At 37.6% G+C, this 21,560-nt stretch overlaps 3 protein-coding genes and 2 long non-coding RNA genes across 5 annotated transcripts in view; 3 read left to right on the forward strand and 2 right to left on the reverse strand.

Annotated features, from left to right (window-relative positions):
* LOC146462920 (exocyst complex component 3-like) overlaps nucleotides 1-6,446 on the reverse strand; it is a 30,950-nt gene extending 24,504 nt beyond the window's left edge. Inside the window, exons 1-3 of the mRNA XM_085085012.1 lie at nucleotides 6,276-6,446; nucleotides 5,417-5,473; nucleotides 755-834 (exon numbers count right to left, since the gene is read on the reverse strand). Of these exons, the coding sequence (XP_084941138.1) occupies nucleotides 755-834; nucleotides 5,417-5,473; nucleotides 6,276-6,350 (212 nt within the window). The 5' untranslated portion in view covers nucleotides 6,351-6,446. The remainder of the gene's footprint in view (nucleotides 1-754; nucleotides 835-5,416; nucleotides 5,474-6,275) is intronic.
* On the forward strand, nucleotides 1,695-4,450 carry LOC146462921 (uncharacterized). The gene is made up of 2 exons (XR_014857031.1): nucleotides 1,695-2,423; nucleotides 3,870-4,450. It is a non-coding gene; the product is annotated as an uncharacterized LOC146462921 (long non-coding RNA).
* Nucleotides 6,447-6,501: 55 nt separating the features above from the next.
* On the forward strand, nucleotides 6,502-10,152 carry LOC146462922 (SET domain-containing protein 4-like). The gene is made up of 2 exons (XM_085085033.1): nucleotides 6,502-7,347; nucleotides 9,416-10,152. The coding sequence occupies exons 1-2, from the start codon at nucleotides 6,610-6,612 to the stop codon at nucleotides 10,016-10,018; spliced, it is 1,341 nt and encodes a 446-aa protein (XP_084941159.1). The 5' UTR covers nucleotides 6,502-6,609; the 3' UTR covers nucleotides 10,019-10,152.
* An 845-nt stretch (nucleotides 10,153-10,997) lies between these two features.
* Nucleotides 10,998-20,726, reverse strand: LOC146462923 (uncharacterized). The gene is made up of 6 exons (XM_085085049.1): nucleotides 20,033-20,726; nucleotides 18,781-18,861; nucleotides 14,321-14,345; nucleotides 13,385-13,418; nucleotides 12,044-12,207; nucleotides 10,998-11,786 (listed from the first exon to the last, which is right to left on the reverse strand). The coding sequence occupies exons 1-5, from the start codon at nucleotides 20,522-20,524 to the stop codon at nucleotides 12,069-12,071; spliced, it is 771 nt and encodes a 256-aa protein (XP_084941175.1). The 5' UTR covers nucleotides 20,525-20,726; the 3' UTR covers nucleotides 10,998-11,786; nucleotides 12,044-12,068.
* LOC146462924 (uncharacterized) lies at nucleotides 12,218-13,390 on the forward strand. Its single transcript, XR_014857035.1, has 2 exons — nucleotides 12,218-12,735; nucleotides 12,791-13,390. It is a non-coding gene; the product is annotated as an uncharacterized LOC146462924 (long non-coding RNA).
* Nucleotides 20,727-21,560: the final 834 nt, after the last annotated feature.

Here is a 21,560-nt window from a genome sequence, read left to right on the forward strand (position 1 = left end):
ACATAGCGCGCGCATGCTTCCTTCACCTGACTTGCACACGTCATCGGATGGATGCACGGCTGTGCGTATGTTGAGAAATGTACCATGATGACGCCAATAGGAATTAGATTAGGATGCGCACTCCATGTTATAAAAAAAAAAACTTGTCAATTTTTCTGTCCCATGTTTGAAATGTATCAAATTTCACTTCCAGTTGGGTATAACTCTGTGCAAGATGGGAGACTGGGGATAGTATGGCTGCAACGTCAACACGCGAACACTTAGTCTTGTGGTTTCTCTATTCCTTAGTTATTTCATTCTAAGCATTCAACAATCCCATTTTCTTTCTCCACATAGTTTTCTTCCTCTGCGCAAAAAAAACAACTGAGGAATAGAGAAATCATCACTAGACTAACGTTCCTGGATTGACGTCACAGCCCTTAACTCTACTAACCCCAGTCTCCTGTCTTACATGGTATTACACCCAACTGGAAGTGAAATTCGACACTTTTACATGTGCACGCCTCAAACATGGGAAAAAAATTGATAAGAACTTTTTATGAGATCCCCATACAGTAACAATACATGTAATTATGAAGATTTGATCATGCAAATAATAAAAAAAAATGTCATAACGATATACACTTTAAAATAAGTTAATTTACTAATCAAATGTTAAGTATCATGGCTGCTGTAAGGCTCACATTGATGCCTTCAATTTTCATATAATTATGTCGTATCTATCATGCTTCAGCCAGTTGTGACTAATTTTTACCTATGAAGCTGATGAAGCCCTGTCCTCACACCATCAAGTTGTGACTGGACAGCTGTCTTTAGTCTGGCCTCTGCAGAAGCCTGTGATGATAAAATGAAAATAATTTTATCAGTTCATTCAAGTGTCAAATTAAGTACAATCAAAGGTAATCCCCACTGGGCCACATTTCAAGCCATTTTAAGGAACAGCATTTCGTTTGAAAAGGGTGCATGTGTGCCAATGAAACATCCCTTTTGGATGCACAATACTCTGTATTTCTGGATAAAGACCTGTTCACAAAGATCAATGTCTATAACCAATGTACAGTATTACACGTTTTGTGCCCCTTTGTCCCCAGGTGGAAATCTTATTAAGATCTTGTAAGATCTTACAAGATCTTGTAAGAATCTTGTAAGAATGAAAATAACACCAAGATCTTAATAAGATCTTGTTAAGATTTCATATCTTAATAAGATCTTACAACACTTCTTAATAAAATCTTAATACAAACTATACAATCTTCAGCATTTTAAGATCTTATAAGATCTTACAAGATCTTACTAAATTCTTGTAAGATACTTGTAAGAATCTTGATAAAATCCTCAACCTAACAATCAATAAGATCTTAAACGGCTATTAATAAGATCTTATCCATTTCTTATTATTTTCTTATTAAGATCTTATCAAAATTTGTGACAAGATCTTATTAGCAATCTTGTTAAGATCTTAAGAATTAACTTACAAGAATCTTGTTAAGATCTTACTATAAATTAAAAATAAGATCTTAAACATATTTTGATAAGATCTTACCTATTTCCTAATGTTTTCTTAATAAGATCTTAATTGAAATTTGTACCAAGATCTTACAACCACTCTGATTAAGATCTTACCACCTTACAATTATCTTTGTAAGATCTTTGCATAAATAAAGAATAAGATTTTTTGAAAACAGTTCTTATGAAGATCTTGTAAAACAAAAACAAAAACTTCTTCTTTGGTTCAATTTTTTATTAAGATCACATAATATCTTACAAGAATCTTGACAGGATCTAAGAATAAACATGCCAGCAAGACTCTCACACTGACTGTGATAATCTCTTTACTTTCTTTGAAATTTAGTTGTTTGTTGTGACATCTTGTACATCTTAATACTGTTTTCTTCAGTGTTCTAAGTTGATAAACGCTATGTAGGCATCTGTGTTTCTAAACAAAGGCTTAAAAGATATGACTGTTAAGACTTGAAGTTTGCAGTTTACAGATTGTATTTGCATAAAAAAAACTAAATGCTCAGTCCTACACTGAAACTCATTTGTGAAAACATTATTACTTACAAACCTGCATTAATGAATCTCAACTCCATTTAATGCCAGAAAGAACAAAAATGCTTTAAATCATAATTTCTACGATTTTCATGCACAATGCTAGCTTTTAAAATGAGCAAGAAAACGTGGAAAAACGTGGAATCACAGCAACACCGGCAGCCATCTTGGATTTCATTCAGACTGGGAAGACTGGGCACCATTTTGGTCAGCAGATAAGCCACTGCAGGCTCGGGGAAAAGACCGTTTCATGTTAGATTTTAGGCGGGATTCAAGTATACAGCACACATTTCCTCTGGATTTTGCCTCTGTTAGCTAAAAAAATGATGGCTACAAGCAGCAAACTGTGGACAACCACTTTTTAGAAAGAGGTAAGTTTCGTTACCAATTATTTTGTGAAAGACTGCTTGAAAATGTGTGATCGTCCACGCGAATTACAGACATTTACATAAGCATGCTGCTTCTCGAAGATTGTTGAGGTGGTCATTCCCTATTTAGTTTTTATTATGAAGCCTTTGCAAACGTTTTTACGGAGTAATTTGTAGCTGGGTTGATATCATGACAGAGTTGGTATAAGCTAAAGACTTGAGTGATCGATCTTGATTTGGCGTGAAGATCAGTTTATGATCTTCGTGGAGTGTATGACTCATTTTGCTCACATCAGGAATTGAACTAACAAGATTGTTATGGGTCAGAGAAGCTCACTGCAACATTGTCTAAATTAAAGTTAATGGCAGCTTAGTGGTCACTGTGATCACTTAGAAAAACTGATTTAAAGTGCACAATTTTCTGTTTTACTGTAGATTTTCAACTCCTATCTCCATTTTGTTGTCAAGGTTGAGACTCAAGACTGCAACTTCAGAGTCAAGTCAACAAATCCTGCTCAATAAAGTCACTTATAATTATGACTGCTGGAATCTATTTTAACTGATTTAATTTTGTTGTGAATTGTGACTTCTGCTAATTCTACTCAGGAACAATACTAAATAAAATTTTGTAACTTACATAATGGCAGTATTTGATCAGCACTTGATATCATAGTTGAAAACAGCAAGCAATAAATTAAAAGGGAAAACTAAGTAACAATCCTTTTGATCAATGCAATCATTTTTTCTTATAAATTAGGCTTTTATGAACTTGTCAAACCTGCATTAGGAATAGTAATATTTAGCACATTGTAAATGGTTTAGCCTAAACTCTGGAGTTTGTAAGCATAAAAGAAATGTAAATGGGCAATTGGCTTAGAGAAATTCTCACAAAATAACTGAAAAGTGGCATTCTCGTGCGGTTCACACAATGATGATGTAATCCTGCTCTTCAGTGGGTTGTGGCTTAATCCAGCTAGTATTCCATCCCCAACATTTGTAAAACAAATAATTATTGTTTTTAGTTGCTTCACTGAGTATCTCTTGTATATTGGTGCCATTCTTTTGGCTGAAAAGTTGAAAGGCTCTGCTCGCAAACAGTATAAACTCTCAATAGTTGTTGAAATACTGCTCCCCTTTCCTCTTGGTCAATGTTGTTTGGGCAAATTGGCATGCAGGTCATCATTGCTTCCATTGTACTTTACTTAGGAGGAGGAGGGAGGGAGACACTTCTAACAAACAGTGTTTCAACATTTTGACGCCAATAGAAGGCTGCTGTTAGCATTTGCTCAGAGGCAAACAGTACATGATGATTTGACCAATGGAGGCATAATTATTGTTCTAATTGGTAGCTTTTTTAGCAAGGAAATTAGCAAAAAAAATTGGGAAAATAGCATAAAAAATGATATCTTGTTCTTTTGTTTTTAATTATTTTTCTTTTTTTCTCCACAGGGGCCATACAGGATAATTTCAAGCTTCCATGTTTTCTTGCTTTTAACATGCAACTGAAAGGAATTATTGGGGTTTTTTTGTTTTATGTTTATTTTTTATTTATTTATTTATTTTTTAATACTAAAGAACATTGTTGTACCAGTGGAAACCAAGCTCTTATTCATATGTACAAGTGTTTTTAAGGTTGCTTCTTTCTTGGGAAAATATTACTGGCAAATAATAATTCTCTGGATTGTTTAGAAAGGCTTTAAAGCTGCCAGATTAATTAAGTCAAATAGATTATTATTAGTGCTTCATTAATTGATGCAAATAGAAGAAAAAGTTACATGTAGAACTTTATCCTAGTCTAGAGAACATTTGTTGGTAAAGATTTGTCTCTGTCACTCTTGTGGATTACAATAATAATTATAGTGCTGTTGATCTTGTGAGCATGCATCACAAGAACTTGAATATATGCCTTGTAAAACAGCTGTATATAGCATTGTAGTCAATGAAAGTTTCCATCATGTTAACTTGTGAAGATTGTTGTGATAAATTTATTTCACAATAGCCAAGATTTAGCAATAAAAAGGTTATCACACATGATTTTTCTTGTTGGTTATGGGTTAACAATGGCCCATCCTTTGAATCTAAGTGCTATAAGCATATCCACCTCAAGTCAGTTTCTAGGTACATATAGATTTTGTATTGTAAGCAAGCTGTGATCACACCCTCAGGAACACATGATTCTAGTTTAATTTTGAATGAACCAGTGTAGGTCATTGCCAGAAATGTCAGGGCAATCCAAAAGAAAATTTAAGTGTACACTTCAGGTTTTTCCCTATTTTGCAGCTTGCTTGAAAAGCAAAATCAAATCTTGGCCCTTCAATTTATCCTGGTTATGGATCTCCCAAGACTTTCTACATTTTTAATGGGTAAGATTCTGACAATATCTTAGAAAAACATTTGAAGAGATCTTGTCAAAATCTTGTAAGATATTGGAGAGAATCTTGTAAGATCTTGGTAAGAATCTTATGAAATCTTGTAAGATCTTGGTAAGAATCTTATAAGGTCTTGTAAGAATCTTATGTAATCTTGTAAGATCTTGGTAAGAATATTATGAAATCTTGTAAGATCTTGGTAAGAATCTTATAAAGTCTTGTAAGAATCTTATGAAATCTTGTAAGATCTTGGTAAGAATCTTATGAAATCTTGTAAGATCTTGGCAAGAATCTTATGACATCTTATAAGATCTTGGTAAGAATCTTATGAAATCTTGTAAGATCTTGGTAAGAATCTTATAAAATCTTGTAAGATCTAAGTAAGAATGTTTTAAGATCTTGTTAGAATCTTATAAGATCTTACAAGATCTTGTAAGAATCTTGTAAGATCTTGTAAGAATCTTGTGACAAGATCTTGTAAGATTCTTGTAAGATTCTTAAATAAGATTCTTAATAAGAATCTTGATAAGAAACTTAATAAGATCTTACTAAGATCTTAATAAGATTTCCACCTGGGTCAGCTATATGAAAATAAAGTTATGACAGTTAGTTATGTAATATCGGTACCTTATTTCTCATGTATCTTCTCCTCCACTGCTCTACTTTATCCAGGCTATCAGGATGCTGATGAGACAAATGACATATTTGTACAGTGATCACAAAATTTTATTAACCCTTGCTTTCTCTAACTTACAAAAAATTGTCTCTGTTCTGAGTAGTGCATGATCACTTTATTTAAGCATCAATGTATTTAACGCACTTTTTGGGGACACTTTCCAGATCAAATTGGAATTTACAAGTGTTGGTTTCTGAGGAGAGGGGAAAACCGTTGGAGTACCCAGAGAAAAACCTCTAGGAGCAACCTTGGACATTAGAACCAACGACAAACTCAACCCACATGATGCCGAGTCCAGAAATGTGCAGTCCCTGAAAAAAATCCATACCCACGTGGGAGGTCATCGGAAATTCCTAGTGGAAGGGGGGCCTTATAATTTAGAAGCTAAAATTTTAAAAGCAAAGTATGAAGCAAAACTGGAATTTCCTGGGAGCATGGGGGTGCAAAACTAAAAACCTTCCATGAGGGGAAGTATGGATATTTTCTGGAACTGCCCAATTGAACCCAGTCCACCTTGGTGGGAGGCGAGTGCTCTCACCACTGCGCCATCCCTGCTCCCAGTATTCAATTTGACTAGTTGATTGATTCACAATTCAGTGCAGATGTTTTTATTTATTTAATGAAAATTAATAATGTAATTCATCTAAAATGAAAGACATACGAAACCACACGTTGTTTTATTTTTATACACGAGATGTTGAGCGTTAACCGTAATCTATTATTCGGGATTGAAGCTAAGCTAACGTTCACACCTACAAAATCACAATTTACAAAATCAGACAGTACATTTTACACATTCAAAATACCAACCTGGAGCATATTTGCCACAGTCTTTGCAGCATTTTCATGAGCCTCAGCTTTCCACTTCTGTATATCGATCGACATATCCGTATATACAAGCAGCAGACCGTAAACCACTGAAGCAGATCTTACATTTCACAAGGAAACCAAGGGCTCGCCATATTTGTTTTCCTTCGGCTTGATGCTTACAATGCGTTATGGGTAACAAAATTTAGTACCCAGACTTCCAGTCGAGTCGGAATTCAACATGGCGGACGAGTCGTGATTGCGATTGATTGGGACTTTTATGATACATCTGTAGTTCTGTTCAGTTGTTAGTTTGTATAACCGTTGAACTCTGTCAATGGGAACAAATGGTAGAACAGGGAGGAGACGCAAACGTAAGAAAAATAGGAGTTTTAACAGTGAGTATGGCTGCGCAATACTCGAACCTGACTACATAGCGCTTCTCAAGTGGGGAAAACGGAATGGCATTTGCTTTGGCAAACTACGTCCAGCGAATTTTCCACAAACTGGAAGAGGCTTGATGACTTATGGAAAGCTAAGAAGTGGAGATCTTGTGATTTCTGTCCCAGAAAGGATGTTGATTACTTCAAAAACAGCTGAACATAGTGAAATTGGGGAAAAGTTAGTTGAACTACGGTTAAAGCGTGTTCTTTCAGCGAAACAGATGCTGTGTGTATTTATTTTGTATGAGAAATATTGCGGGAAAAGTTCCTTCTGGTATCCTTATATCGTTACATTGCCCAGATCTTTTAACATGCCAGCATATTTCAAGGATGAAGAAATGCAAGTTTTGCCTTTAAATTTCCAACAGGAGTGTGTGGCTCAAATCGCAACTGTCACCGAATCTTATGAAGAACTTAAAGGCTGTCTTCAAAAGTATAGCACTGTGCTAGACAAGAACTTTGTAGACTTCTTAACATTTGACGAGTTCAGGTGGGCGTGGTTTGTTGTGAACACGAGGTCTGTATACAAAGCCAACAGCACAGATACAGTTTGTGAGGGAAATTTACACACAGATGATGCTTATGCTCTTGCTCCTGTTCTTGATTTACTGAATCATACTGACACTGCAGAGGTACAACCAGTAGAGAAATTGAGCCATTGAAGGCTAGAGAGTATAACCATCTTGCGTCCAGTTTCAGGCTGATTTTTTTATGTGCTCAAAAAAGGCCTGGATTTTTGTGTGTAGCCTTCAAATTAGTCAGAGAACAGCCATCCAGTAAAATAAAAGAAATCAAAGAAGCAGAATAACAATTTGCTTTGGAACAAAAAAAAAAGAGTAATTCTTGGATGGAATTGAAGAGTGTATGCAAAAATTCAAACAGTTTCAAGCAAAACAAAGAATGAGCATGAAATTTGACATACAGTCATAAGATGTTTTTATTCTCAACCGTACAATTCTTCTGTTCACTAACCCTCGCTATACTAGGCTTTTTCTCGTATTCTGGGGTCGGAAGGGATGGTGGGATTTCCCCCCCCCCCCCCCCCTCCATAACTCCACAACGATTTTAAAAAGGGATAACAATGACACTTGGAGTATAAAATACAGGGCTTCTGATATTATGCGATGTTGCGATTTCGCATAATTGACCTAAAATCGCAACAAATCGCATAATTCATGAAAAATCGCAGAATTTGTACAAAATCGCACAATTTAAGAAAAAAAGAGCAAAAATCTCGCTTAATGTTGGGTTCTCTGATAATTTAAGCGTTATCTCAAGGAGTTTTTTCTTTCAAAAGGCGTCAAAAATCACCTGGAAGCGTTCGTTTGTTGATTAAGCGAACAAACAGGCATTCTATGCTTCATTTTACATGCTGGGGACCTGGTGCTGGTTTTCAATATTAAACAAGTGATCATTGGCCCAGAATAAACGATCCTTTTATGTAAATACACCAATCACCATCATTGATATATTGTTTTAAAAGATGTCATTTGATCCCTTGTTACTTGCGATGTAGGTATTGGCGTAGAAACTGCTTCATAGTCGCTTGTAATATGTAGTTATTTTGTTATAATTGAAACAAACATCCTCATTATGTATAAGTTCGTTGTTAAAACACCGAGTGCTTCGCAGGAGAAAAAAAAAGATCGCACCTTCCCGTAAATATTTCGGCAAAAGACAGGGCAAGAAAGTACCCGAAGGAACGTTTCATGTTGACGATGGTCTGTTGTTTACCCTGCGAGCAGTGTCTCCTTCGATCTTCCTGGTACAGTCGACACCCGATAACTCGAACCTTCAAGGGAAATTGAAAAAGGTTCGAGTTATCGGGAGTTCAAGTTATCGAGAGTAAATAATATAGAAAATGACCTGAAAGGAAAGGAAAATTGGTTCGAGTTAGCGCGAGGTTCTAGTTAGCGAGGGTTCGAGTTATCGGGAGTCGATTGTAGATGTTTTGCTCTTCCTGCAACATAGTGGTTGATCATCTTCGAAAGTTTGTGGTTGACAAGCACATTGAAGCTGAGTCACACAAGCGGAACGCGGAAAAAAATGCGGGTGGGAAGCAACAAATGCTGACTTGACCAAATTAGCAATATCTGATTTTCAATAATTTGAAATGAGGCAACAAATGATTTATTTCAGCTGGTTCTTCATTTCTCCGTGCTCCAATTGCTTCTTGAACAGCAAAAAATGGATTGTGCTCCTCTTAGACCTAATAAAACAAGGTTAAATTAGCTTAAATAAAATCGCATAATTTGCCGCATAATAGACCTTTCTTGCCGCATAATGAGACTTAAAAGTGCCGCATAATTTCCAAATTTTTGCCGCACCCTATCAGAAGCCCTGAAAATACATGTAGTATGTCTCAAAGATGTTTTCTTTGGGGTCCACAACGAGAAGTGAAATAAATGGATAAAATATTATGTGGTAATTATGTCAGATTTCTGGATTTCTGCAAAACTTCAGGAAAGTGACAAAACTGAATGAAAAGTAATCAAAATCACTAAAAGAGCAAACTGGATTTCAAGGCCGAAAATGCACATAATCTGACAATGTAAGCCAGTAAAGCTCCAAGCCCTTCAATTACCGATGGTACATTGTTTTACGTGGCATAATTTAGGTGTTTTACTTAATAAAGGTGTTTATTTTTTCAACATTAAAGTCATTAGTGACATATTTTTATTCCTTATTATCTTTTTATAGGTAAAGGCTGGATTTAACCCTAAAAACAACAGGTATGAAATTCACACATTAACAGCTTACAATAAAGGTGCCCAGGTATTCATAAACTATGGACCTCACGATAACAGAAAGCTGCTAATGGAATACGGATTCATTCTACCAAAGAATTTGCACGACACAGTGACGTTCTCACGGGATCTGGTGTACTCGGTTGTGATCCCGGAGATATCTGGGATTTCAAAGAGGAAGAAAGAAGTAATATCATTTAATGAACTGGATAAACAATTGTTCTGTTCTGAGGAAAACTGTGTGTCTTGGAGCACTCTTGTGTTGTTCAGGGTTCTTGCCATGGATGAAAACGGTTTCAAAAGAGACTGGCAGAAAGTTCTGACCGGAGAACCCCTTGGTGACGAAGTTGAATTAAGGGTTTTGCAATGGAAGCAGTGTTTGATTCGAAGAGTGTTGGAATGTTATGAGCACTCTGATAAAGATGACGTTAGCCATTTGGCATCCCATGATCCTATGTCTGTGAATATGCACTTGGCGCTGCAGTTAAGGAAGCAAGAAAAACAGATTTTGAGAAATGTGTTAGAGATGGTGACATTTCCTCAAGACAATAATTAGAACGATGACATGTCAAAGAAATAGGAGAACAAACTGTCTTCACATAACTAAACACCGATAGACGTCATAAAATATAAATTTTATTTTTTGTCTTGATCTCACATCATGATCAAGGGTAATTTCTGAGGTAGAGGAAGGAAATTGTGGGGTGGGGGGGGGGGGGGGAAGAAGCGGGTGCAAAGCACAAAGCACACTCCATAGCCATCCGGGGCACGGTTGTTCGAAGGCCGATTAACGCTAATCCACGATTGAAAGTTTATCGAGGTTTTCATCACGCTCGTTAAAAATGGTTTCAAAGGCTAATTTCAAGCTAAAGATAACGAAAAGTTTAAGTCAAAACTGAGGGACAAAAACAGTTTGGAAGGATCCGTGTTGATTAGTAATTAAACTCGAATCAAAGTTCACATTAATCCAGGATTAGCTTAATCGGGCTTTGAACAACTGGGTCCAGAATTCTTAATTTCTTATGAAACCCCCGCACACAGTGTGGATATACAATGCTTCAATCATATGAAATGGGTTCTGCTAAGAACGTTTGCTGATTACCATAATTTGTTGCTTTTATATTTACTTAATGCAATTTCTTTGTTTCATTCGTAATACTCATAAAGTCCAACAAACTGACGGTTTTCAATTGTGTGTCGTGAAGCCAAAACGGTAATTACCCTGGCCAATCGAAGAACTTTAACAGCGCAATGAACCAATCAGAACTCGCAGCAAATACGTGTAACCGTCGTTAAGCGCGGGAAAACTCGTGCGAGCACGTCACGATTGGTTTGATTTTGCTTCTCATTGGTTGAGAAAATGGCGCGAGTTTTGTGAACCAATCACAGAGCGTAGTAACGTAAAACCGAAGCAAACTAGAAATTTCTTTCGACTCTCAACTGAAATTCGCTTTATGCCCTTGCCCTGTACTAAAGCTTGAGCCCAATGTTGTCCATTGCAGTTGCGTGTGCATTGCAGATAAACTACATACTACTTTGTTTCATGCCATTTATTAATCGTATCGTGGTCCATGCAGGTTTTGACTAACAAAGTTATCCTTTTGTCGCCTAATTCAGTCCAGCAGTAGAAATTGTGCTTGAAGTCTCGAGAAGTCAATAAAAATGGTCGCTTTAGAGATCGATGCGTGGAATGTCCGAAATTTTTCGAGAGCAAGCATTTCGTAGGCAAAGTTGGAAAGATCAATTGAATTTAACGTCGTTCCCGAGCCGCGTGTACACTCGTGTACCATTTTTTTTTAATTCAAACTTAAAGCTTCATTTTTCCTACTTCCGAAAGACCAAACTGCGACGAAAAGTGTTATATTTGGGCTTCTTTATATTTCCAACAATTTATAAACTGTTAAGAGTTTTATATCTCACTCGGTAACACCGCCTATAAATGACAGCGTTATTTCAGTGCCAGTTTAATTGAACCGCCGGGTTTCGTTGAGAAAATCATAAAAAAAACCGAGCGATTTGACAAAACTCGTCTTTGAAACGAACAATTTATAAGCTTCTAAATTCTACATAAGATTTCATTATCGACATGCTGCCTATTTGAAAACAAGAAGAATCTATTCGTAAAGTTTTGAACCTGCAAACAAATTTGAGGAACGAGGGAAGATTAATTTTTCTTTTAACAAACAAACAGAACGTTGACTGGTGATGATACGTCGCTCTCGACATCTTGGAATATTGTTGTCGTCGTCTTCTTAGTCGTCGTTGTTGTTGTTGTTGTTGTTGTTGTTTTAACACGGCGTCTTCTTCTGTTCTCTCTTGAAGTGCTGTTGAAAATTAAGGAAATTGACCAAGTTACTCTTTGCCAGTTACGGTGTATACCGGGACGACAATTTCTTATTGAGAGCTCAAAGTAGAGCCATAATTACAGGACTGAACACATATACGTCAATTAAGACTGCGAGTAGCTGTTCAGCTCTATTCTCTAGAGGTACAATTCGTAAATAAAATTGGTGTTTTCCTTCAATTTAAGCGTCCCCGCGGGAGGGGAGGGACAAATGCCATTTGCTTTCTCGCTTCATACCTCAGAAAGCACGGCAAGCGCATTGTTACATCACCGATCCTGGTAATGCCGGAGGTGACAAAGGGATGAAGTCGTTCTCGATGCTGGCAATAAGCTGTTTTTCGTCTTCATCGTAAAACTCAGTGTAGTTTGATGTTGTTGTCCCAATCTCGGCCTCTCCAGGGCTGTGGAAAACAAAAATAGAAAAAAAGCCGTTAAATTGTGGTCCATGTCAGGCTTAAATCGATGCAATTTTCTAATGAAAGCAAAACAAAAGCAAGTCATATTTATCCAACCAATCACAACACAGACAAATCAAGTCTTGAAGTCTTAGAGCGGTTTTCAATTGAGTGTCGTAAGTAATTTCACGTTTGCTTTGCGCTGTGATTGGTTAACAAATCTCGCGCCACTTTCTCTACCAATAGGGGAATCCAAACCGAAACTTAACCAATTGTGTTCTGGCCGCACGCGTTTTCCCGCGCTTGGCGCCAGTTACATGTATTTGCTTCGAATTCTGATTGGCTCGTTGTGTTGTTTACATCTGTTGCAATTGGTCAGAGTAATTACTTTGGTTTTGGTTTTACGACACTCAATTGGAAATCGCTCTAAAGTACTAAACCTAGATAGCTTGAGCTAATTCAGATATACGAAGGGACAGGCCTTTTAATCTGCGTAGGTGGCCAGGAGCCTACAAGGATATAACTAAAGGAAGGGTGGCCGTCTTGAACACCATTAGAGTGTGGGCCACTCTTCAGATGATTAAATAAGAAACCTAGCAAACTGAAGAACTTGGTGAAACATGTGTTCAATGCCCGCTCGTTATTGTAGACGTTCTAAAGTCCTGTCTACTCTTATCTTCTCAGTCATAGGTTAGTTTTGATGGGAGCTATAGGAGATCCTCCAAATGAATAGGCCATTTCCGAGTTGCTGTGAAATCTCATTATGAAAGCGAGGCTAAATTAGCCTCGTCTTCATAATGTAGCCTGCGTAGCAACCGTTTCCGTCGGGTTTAGTGCGTTTTTTGCTGTTTGAACTGCGGAAATTTCGACGCAAGCGAAAAACACAAAAAACAAACAAACAAAAAAGCGGGGGAAGGGGAGGGGAGAGAGAAGTGCAGGTCTTTTACATGTACAGTATTTTCATGTTTAAAAGCGCTTATATGACCATTTTTTGTACGCGAAAGGGGTACCATGCCCGGTAACATTCACTATATGAAAGAGTACAGGGTTTGAACTTCCCGGAGGTTCACACGCGGAGGTTCCTTCCGGAAGTTCAAACCCTGCACTCTTTCATGTACTAACTGTTAACGGCATGGCTAACGGCGATCCTCCAGTACTACAATTAAATATATGTGCTTCTTACTTGGTAGCATTTGTTGAATCGTCACTTTCTTTTCCTGGTGCGTGTGAAATAAAAAAAAAGTTTTAGTATTGATTGATTGACTAATCGACCAACCGACCGATTGATTGATTGGTCGGTTGGTTGGTTGGTTGGTTGATTGATTGATTGATTGATTGATTGATTGATTGACTAATTGATCGATCAATTGGTTCAGTCAATGAAAATCCACAAATAGCCTGCAAGTGGACGCCACTTTCTCTAAACCTCCAGCTTTATTGCTGAAAGCAAAATACTAGTCATAAGAAGCAAAAATCTCAAAACAAAGAAATGTTCATGGCCCTTCCTACACCCAGTAGTGGAGAGCTGTCTGGTACTCCGTACGTAAACAAATAGTGTTAAGGTTTTGTTTTGTTGTTGTTGTTGTTGTTGTTGTTGTTGCTTTTTGTTTTGATAACGGATATATGTGCTTCGACACGTTGATCTCATCAGACTACAACACGACTATCACAAACTATCGAAAGACACCCTGAATGAGATTTTTGGAAATTTCTTTCTTTTGGAGATTCAACTGTTCAAAACCGAAATCGAAGATTCTTTGGTACAGTTTAAACGTCATCCCCATGGCAACTATCGAAAACAGTAACCACGACAACCACATCTGAACAGGTCACTACAAAGCAGCATCTGCGATCGTTTTCAATAGAGTTTCCAAACCAAAATATTTTGAAAACTTTTGAAAAAAGTGGCTCTTGTTTTATTTTGTTGTTGTTGTTGTTTTTCTACTAATATAAACGAACTTCGAGGAAAATGCCCACTTGTTGACGATGCTTGAGGCAATCAATATTTTTTGCTTGTCTTAACAGTTTTTTGAACTGAATTTTTTTAGTAATGGCTTGTTTACTCCGCAAACACGCTAAAAGTTCTTTTTGTCGTTAACGTACCAGTTTAAGACCATACCTGAATCCTTGTTTGTTGTTGGTGGCTGAAAAAAATAAACACAAATAATTAACAGTTAATCGTTCAACTTCCAACTCATATTTATTCATTACTTTTAAGTCGTTCGCTGTACAAAACGTTTAGTGCAAATTACGCTGTACTGTGGCGTTGCGAAAGATACATGGTAGATAAATGGCAGGCACAGTGCGTGAAAGGTCCTTGCAGGGTTACCTAACCTTTTCCTACGATTACAGATGCTGTAAATTACACGAAGCAATTTTGTGATGCAACTTGCAATGTAGGCTCGATTTCCAGCCGCTGTTGGGGAAACGAGCCGGACTCGAGAGAGCGGCGGAAATCGAGCCTACTTGCGATGCGACAAACCATTTCCGAGTTGCTTTGGACCTCATTATGAAAGCGAGGCTAAGTACAAAGTTTTTGTTATGAAAATTAGTTTTCATTCATATGCAAACAAAATTCATTTTGATGCGAATAGTTTTGCACTTAGCCTCGCTTTCATAGTGAGGTTAACAGCAACTCGGAAATGGCCTATACCGTGGCCAGGCAGGGGGAAGACGAAATCGCGCGTGGATTAAACTCCTTTTTAATAACAACAAGAAATTCTTCAATCTGCTTCGTCTATGGAAGCCTGCAGTCTTCAACTTATCGCATCGATTGCAGCTGCGTTGCATCGTGTTACATGTCTTCTACAATTTGCGACGCAAATTCTTGTCAACATTGCTAGTTGCAGGAAAAATTCCAAGCGTTGTACAATGAGAGATGTTTCCTGTAGCTTGCCTCGCCAAACTACTGTACACTGATTTAGGCTCATTCATCGTCTTAATGGTTTTATTCAAGTGAAGGTGACTTTTCTGCAACCTTGTTTCCCAGTCTCTTCATCTCTCAAGAGTGGAGGATCCTGGGAACGAGGTTGACCATTCTGCGCGATGTTCAGTGTCGTACCCAGAGACCTCAGGCTCTTTGGCCAGCGGTTGGTCGCCAGAGGAGACTCTGGGGAACTAGAATTTTATTGAAATTTTTTGATTGGCTGCTCCATAACGGCTTGCGCCGTTTTACCGCAGAAATCCAGCCGTAATAAAATTCCAGTCCCCCAGAGTCTCTCCTGTCGACCAACCGCTGGGCAAAGAGCCTGAGGACTCTGGGTAAGAAATTGTGTTTCGCGTGGTTAGCACGTGCAAGTGTTCGGTGGAAAATCGCACGCGTCAGCACGCATGTCTCGTAGACACAAGCGCGATTTTCCTCAGCGCGCTTGCGCAACATTTTTTTCGGAAGCAAAAGTATATATAATATTGAGAAACAGTTTTGATTCTGGGAAGGAAAGTGTGTTTAAAAATTTTGGACATCAGTGTTGTCGTTTACAGGAAGAATGACTTGTCCGAGGAAAATAAAGTGATTGTTCATCTTTGTTTCGTTACTGACGCAACAGAGGCGCAACATGGCATGCGAATCCTCAGAAATGCTACGCGGCATTTGTAACAAACGGCGATGTTTCAGGTGGCCGAACACGGTTTACGCGCGCTTTACAGATTCTGTTAGTGATGCTATTAAGCGCGCGCTAGGGTTGTGGTAAGCAAATACTATTGATCCCCTCGATTTTATACCAAATAGATCACAAAGGTGAGTTTTGCTCTTAAAATAACTCAGTTTCTCGTTTGTGAATCCTTCTTCATTTATTACCGAACAAAGAAAGTGAGTTCACGAAGAGCTAAGCCTTTTTGCACGCTTTTCATCTTTGCTCAGGAAACCTAATTAAAAGCCACGCATGCGCATTTGACCAACAAATTGTGAGTGGTTGCGTTAATGGAAATGAACTGTTTTCTAAGGAACCGCTCGTTAGAATTTCGTGAAATTTGACAAAACAGTAGTTCTCTAAAAGCGTAACTCTCCTACAAACAAAAACCAAAATCTAACAGAGGGTATCTTCAAAAAACATTAAAGTGCAAAACCAACATTTACAGGAGACCTCTCTGTTAAAATTACATGAAAGCAGCGTCACTATGTCAGTATTTTGTGAGTTTTTCTGGATACAAAAAATGGAAAAAATCTAACGAGTGCATTTTCTAAAAATTAAGGAAAACCATTATTTGTGGACGGTTAATAGCTTGCCGCGTTGCCATGGCAACGGCACCTTGCTCAACAAGAAGGATCAAAATTTATTCGTTCTTAGTTAATCTTACACCATGCTAATTTCGGGTACTTAGAAGTACGTAGTTTTCAAATAATGTTTACTAACACCTGTATACTGGAAAACTGTGTTCGGCCACCTTAAATGCAACAATGTTGCACGCGGGTATCGCAGCATTTTTTTTTCGAGCAACGTGTTTCAAATTTTTAAAGAGAGATATAAAGACTAAAGGCCTGGCTAAACTAGGAAACATTGTTGCGGAGGCAAATAATTCCCAGTTTAGCCGCGCGGGAAAAATACGTTGCAAAAACAAATTTTGCTGCTCGGAAACAAGAAAATCTTTTTGCCTCAGGTCAAAAACAGTTTTGCTACCCGGACACAAATTTTGCTTCCGAAACATATGTTTCCCAGTTTAGCCACCATGAAAGCAATGTTGACTAGTTTGCAGTGGTGCTCATTAAAAATGTTTCCTGGCAACAAAGTCAGTTTATTATTATGCGCATGCGTGACCCTCTGTTTTCCGAAACAATGTTTCCTCGTTTAGCCACCGGGGAAGCAAAACATTTTGTTTGCTTCCCGCTAGTTTAGCCACCACGAGAACATAACAAGAAACAATGTTTCCTAGTCTAGCCAGGCCTTATCGAAATATGCTGAAGCAAAAATTGCTTCAATAAGATTTGCCCGTGCGTAGTTTCCACGGAAAGGATTTAAACGAAACAATTTTGCTTACAGAAAATTTTTTCCGCAACAAAAGTTCCGTCTACGTGGAAAAGAAACTTTGTAAGCTAAGATTAAAATATTTTTTTGAGCGATCTGCTTTCGGAAAAGAAATTCGTGCAAAAACCGATCAAAACTTATTTCTCACAAACAAAGGATTATTTGAAATCAATTTCAAAGTAACTTTTGTCCTTGCGATATTCATGAATGGAAGCACCTGCAATTATAAAGTAAGTGGTTGGCCCAATTTTATACCTAGAATTTGCGTCGTGTCGAGAGTAATTTCAGCGCAGGAAAACTGGAGATATCGTAATAGCATATCTCAAGCTTAAAGACTGGAGAAGCGACAAAATAATTTTTAAAAAGTGTTCGAACCAGAAAAATAAAACTTGTTAGCCACCGTGCGTTTGAGCGTCGTCTTCAATTTTGTCATTTTCAAAGAGCAAATAGAAATACTGAAATTGCAGTAAATCCTCCCAATCACCAAAATAAGTACTACAATTTGCTTTCAGATGTGAATGATCTGAAAGACGAAGAACACTGGCTACAGATTTGATTCTCGAAATGCGACGATAAACGAAGGCCTCGATCTGCTTTCACTGCACCACAGAAATTTCCGCGATTGTGGGCAACTGAAAATTTTACTGTAAAAAGGCAAATTTTATTAATAGAACTAAAACACACGAAGTTTTGTAGTTTCTCTTCCAGTCAAACAGTGGAATCGAGTGAACAAATCATTATTTCCTAATTTCTTTTCTCTGAAAGACTGGAATATTTTTTCTTTGTCGTGCAAACTCTAGAGCTTTCGTTTGCGATTTCGTGCAGTCTAGCGGAAGCAACCATAAAATTTAGGTCGACCTACTAATTTAAATTTATATTGTAACATTGCAAAAAGCGTCTAAATATTCACCATGCCATGACTACAATTTATGTTAAAGCGCTTTAGCGTGGAAAGGACAATATATTTAATTCATCAACTAACACAACGGTAACATGAAATTCAAATAAATTAAAATTATCTGAAGCCTTCCTTTTCTTAGCGCGCGAAACAATAGGCAGAAAATTTAGCGTCTGGTCTCCAAACTAACGATTCATAAATCGTGCCTCCTTCTTAGCATATTTCGGCTAAATTTATTTATTTATTTTTCTCTCATTAATAACTTGGCAAGCGCTTTTAATTTCTTTATCGTGTTGACGCGTTCGGACTTCATTCTCCTTACGTGGAAGCATTGCATGACGCGAAGCCGATATTTGTTTTCGCAGAACGAATGGCATTAAATCGCCGGTAAGTTTAGTAGAGTTCGCCAAAACAAGTATTACATTAACGGAAATTTAAACCGTAAAATTAGCTTAAATTCGCATAAATCTGCAATTCAAAGTAAGCGATGCACAGCAAATGCATTTTTCATCCAACGATAAGATTACACAAACAAAGTCACCTAAAATGCAAAAAGTTTTTTAGTAAATCATGTATTTTCTATTTGCGTGAAAAGGTTGCAAAATTTGTTTTCGAGTAAATGGCCCTTAGAAGTAACAATTAAAAGATCTTATGAGTCTCGCTTTTGTCGTAACACACGGCACCACAGTAGAATTTTAGAAGATATATTGTTTAACTCACCTGTTTTAACCGTGCATTAGCAGCTCTAAATTTTTCAATATCTATCAAGGCGGAGGGATCAAATGCCTCATCGGATTCGTCCTGTTAAAAATCAAGAAAAATCAAAATCGGCATTACAACAAACAAATGTAAAATGTTGTTTTGATTAATGTTAATTAAAACTGATAATCATAAACCTCGTAACGGACTGTTCATTACTATTTGGGTTTATTCGGCCGGATAGTCGTACTTGAGAATAACGTCAACAGAACCATCTTGTACGCATAATAAACAGCACCACAGGAAAGTACTGCTCAGTAGCTTTCATTTAAATGGTCACACTTTAGGATTTCATCCACGGACTCAAAATTTAGAAGCATCTTGTACAGCTTAATAAACAGTACCACAGGAAAGTACTGTTCAGTAGCTTTCACTTGAATGGTCACACTAGGATTTCATCCACGGACTCAAAAATTTAGAAGCATCTTGTACAGCATATGATAATAAGCAGTACCATAGGAAAGTACTGCTCAGTAGCTTTCGCTTGAATGGTCACACTTTAGGATTTCATCCACGGACTCAAAATTTAGAAGCATCTTGTACAGCATAATAAACAGCACCACAGGAAAGTACTGTTCAGTAGCTTTCACTTGAATGGTCACACTTTAGGATTTCATCCACAGACTCAAAATTTAGAAGCATCTTGTACAGCATAATAAGCAGTACCATAGGAAAGTGCTGCTCAGTAGCTTTCATTTGAATGGTCACACTTTAGGATTTCATCAACAGACTCAAAAGTTAAAATCACCTAGTACAGCACAATAAACAGCACCACAAGACAGTACTGCTCGGTAGATTTCACTTGAATGGCCACATTTTAAGATTTCATCAACGGACTCAAAATTTAGAACCACCTTGAACCGCATCATAAACAGCACCACAGCTAGAAAGTACTGCTCAGTAGCTTTCATTCGAATTGCCACTTTCGAATTTCGCACATGAGCCACTCGCTGCATTAATTATATAGTTGTATTAACTTCTATTGCTCCCAAGGGTGATAAATTGTACTTTCTCGAAAAGACCGTGAATGTGATAGGCGTTAATCCGTCAAACTAATAAACACATTAGACATCCCGAGTCAAATGACTCAAATCAATTTATTTGCCTAGCAACTGAGGTATCAAACTTTTAAAGCTATTACTTTGGCGAAGTAGTTATTTACTAAGCGGTTTATAAGTTAAGTTAGTCGATATCTTATTGAGTTGGTATTTACCTTGCGTAAAGCGCGTGGCTTGTTCATTCCCTCGTTATAATCACCAAAGTTTGTCCCGTCAGGAGAAGTTCGCTCGCCCACACCGTTATTCACTAATTTATCAGTATCTTGACCAACACTCGTAGAGGTCATATCTACACCATCTCGACCGTATTCACTCTCAAAATCCGTATCATTGAGTATCTGTACTTGCGGCTTTCCTGGTACAACTTCTTCAATATTTTTCGTTACTTTTACCGCGCCCCACGCATTTTCAATCCCCCGACCGCCGTCCGACTTTCTAAGCCGAGATTGCCTGTTCGTTACGGTAACCATTGTGGGTTTGCTAACGGCTTCCTGATTTTCATCGTGTAACAAATTCTCCGCTGCTTCAACTCCTTCGATTTTAACCATCTCTTCTCCATTGCCATTTGCCTGGTCTTCTTTGGAAATAATCACGGTGTTTTGGTTCGCATCAAGACCATCAGCTAGCGTCGATTTTCCACAACCCATCCCAACGACTCGCTGTCATCCAAATGGACCTACATACTCATTTGATCACCGGCCTACACGCATGCAGCCTGACGGCTTGTCTCTTGGATTGTAGCTAAGAACTAATGTTTGTCGCGAAAACATTCGGTTAAGCGAATTGTCAAAACCGGCAAGATTGCGTTGTAATGTAAATTAGGTTTGCTTAAGCGAGTCTACGTCACCAAAGCCAGCTTTAATTAACAAAGTCGCACTAATTATCTAGCTGATAATTGTGGCGTGAAAAATGACAGTAGAATTGTTAACGTCTTGGTTATTAGGTGCAGTACTAGCTACCGCAATTTTGTAGATTTCACATTTTATCGACCGGCTAATTTTCATAACATTTTCATACAACTCAAATTGCAGAGTTTATTGCTCCTGAGATCACCGTTCATAATTTGTATTTAATCTTCAAGGATGAGAATGCAATCTTACGCACGGAACATGAAGACTGTAAACTCATTTATTTATTTATTTTTTCCCCAGTGTTTGAATTGTTTGGGTGTACATCGCTTAATGGTTGACAAAAGATAAATAAAATGAAATAAAAACCGGCAAAAAACTCTCACTTTTCGCTACGCGCGTCTAATTTGGTGCACGCGCACAGTATTTGCACTTGCGATTTCTGATATTACGTCAGTTATTCGATCAACCAAAGCGACTGCCGATAATCTAAACTCTCGATGAAATGGACACGCAGGATTCCGGCCAATGCAAGTCTACAAACTGCTGTGCTTCCGTGCACAGGTTTGCACGCGTCAAGTAGTTGAAGAGAGCCGCAAGTAGGGGGCAGTTGTAAAAAATAATAATGCAATTTACGTCGGGCCACTTCCAGAGAAAATAATACTGCAGGTGATATGAAGCCGCCGCTACACAAGTAATGTTTTACCTGTACATGTGACACGATTTTAATAATAATAATAATAATAATAATAATAATAATAATAATAGTAATAATAATAATAATAATAATAATAATAATAATAATAATAATAATAATAATAATAACAATAGTGAG

The sequence above is a fragment of the Pavona decussata genome, unplaced genomic scaffold (assembly GCF_977016875.1).
Source record: "Pavona decussata unplaced genomic scaffold, jaPavDecu1.1 SCAFFOLD_184, whole genome shotgun sequence".
Lineage (NCBI taxonomy): Eukaryota > Metazoa > Cnidaria > Anthozoa > Scleractinia > Agariciidae > Pavona > Pavona decussata.

What these genes read in the sequence shown, in the direction of transcription:
- LOC146462922 (XM_085085033.1), top strand. Translation starts at nt 6,610, where the DNA reads ATGGGAACAAATGGTAGAACAGGGAGGAGACGCAAACGTAAGAAAAAT. An exon ending in ATCATACTGACACTGCAGAG is followed by an intron (nt 7,348 to 9,415) that starts GTACAACCAGTA and finishes ATCTTTTTATAG; the next exon opens with GTAAAGGCTGGATTTAACCC.
- LOC146462923 (XM_085085049.1), bottom strand. Translation starts at nt 20,524, where the DNA reads ATGGGTTGTGGAAAATCGACGCTAGCTGATGGTCTTGATGCGAACCAA. An exon ending in CTAATGCACGGTTAAAACAG is followed by an intron (nt 14,346 to 18,780) that starts GTGAGTTAAACA and finishes TATTTTTTTCAG; the next exon opens with CCACCAACAACAAACAAGGA. An exon ending in GATTCAACAAATGCTACCAA is followed by an intron (nt 12,208 to 13,384) that starts GTAAGAAGCACA and finishes TGTTTTCCACAG; the next exon opens with CCCTGGAGAGGCCGAGATTG.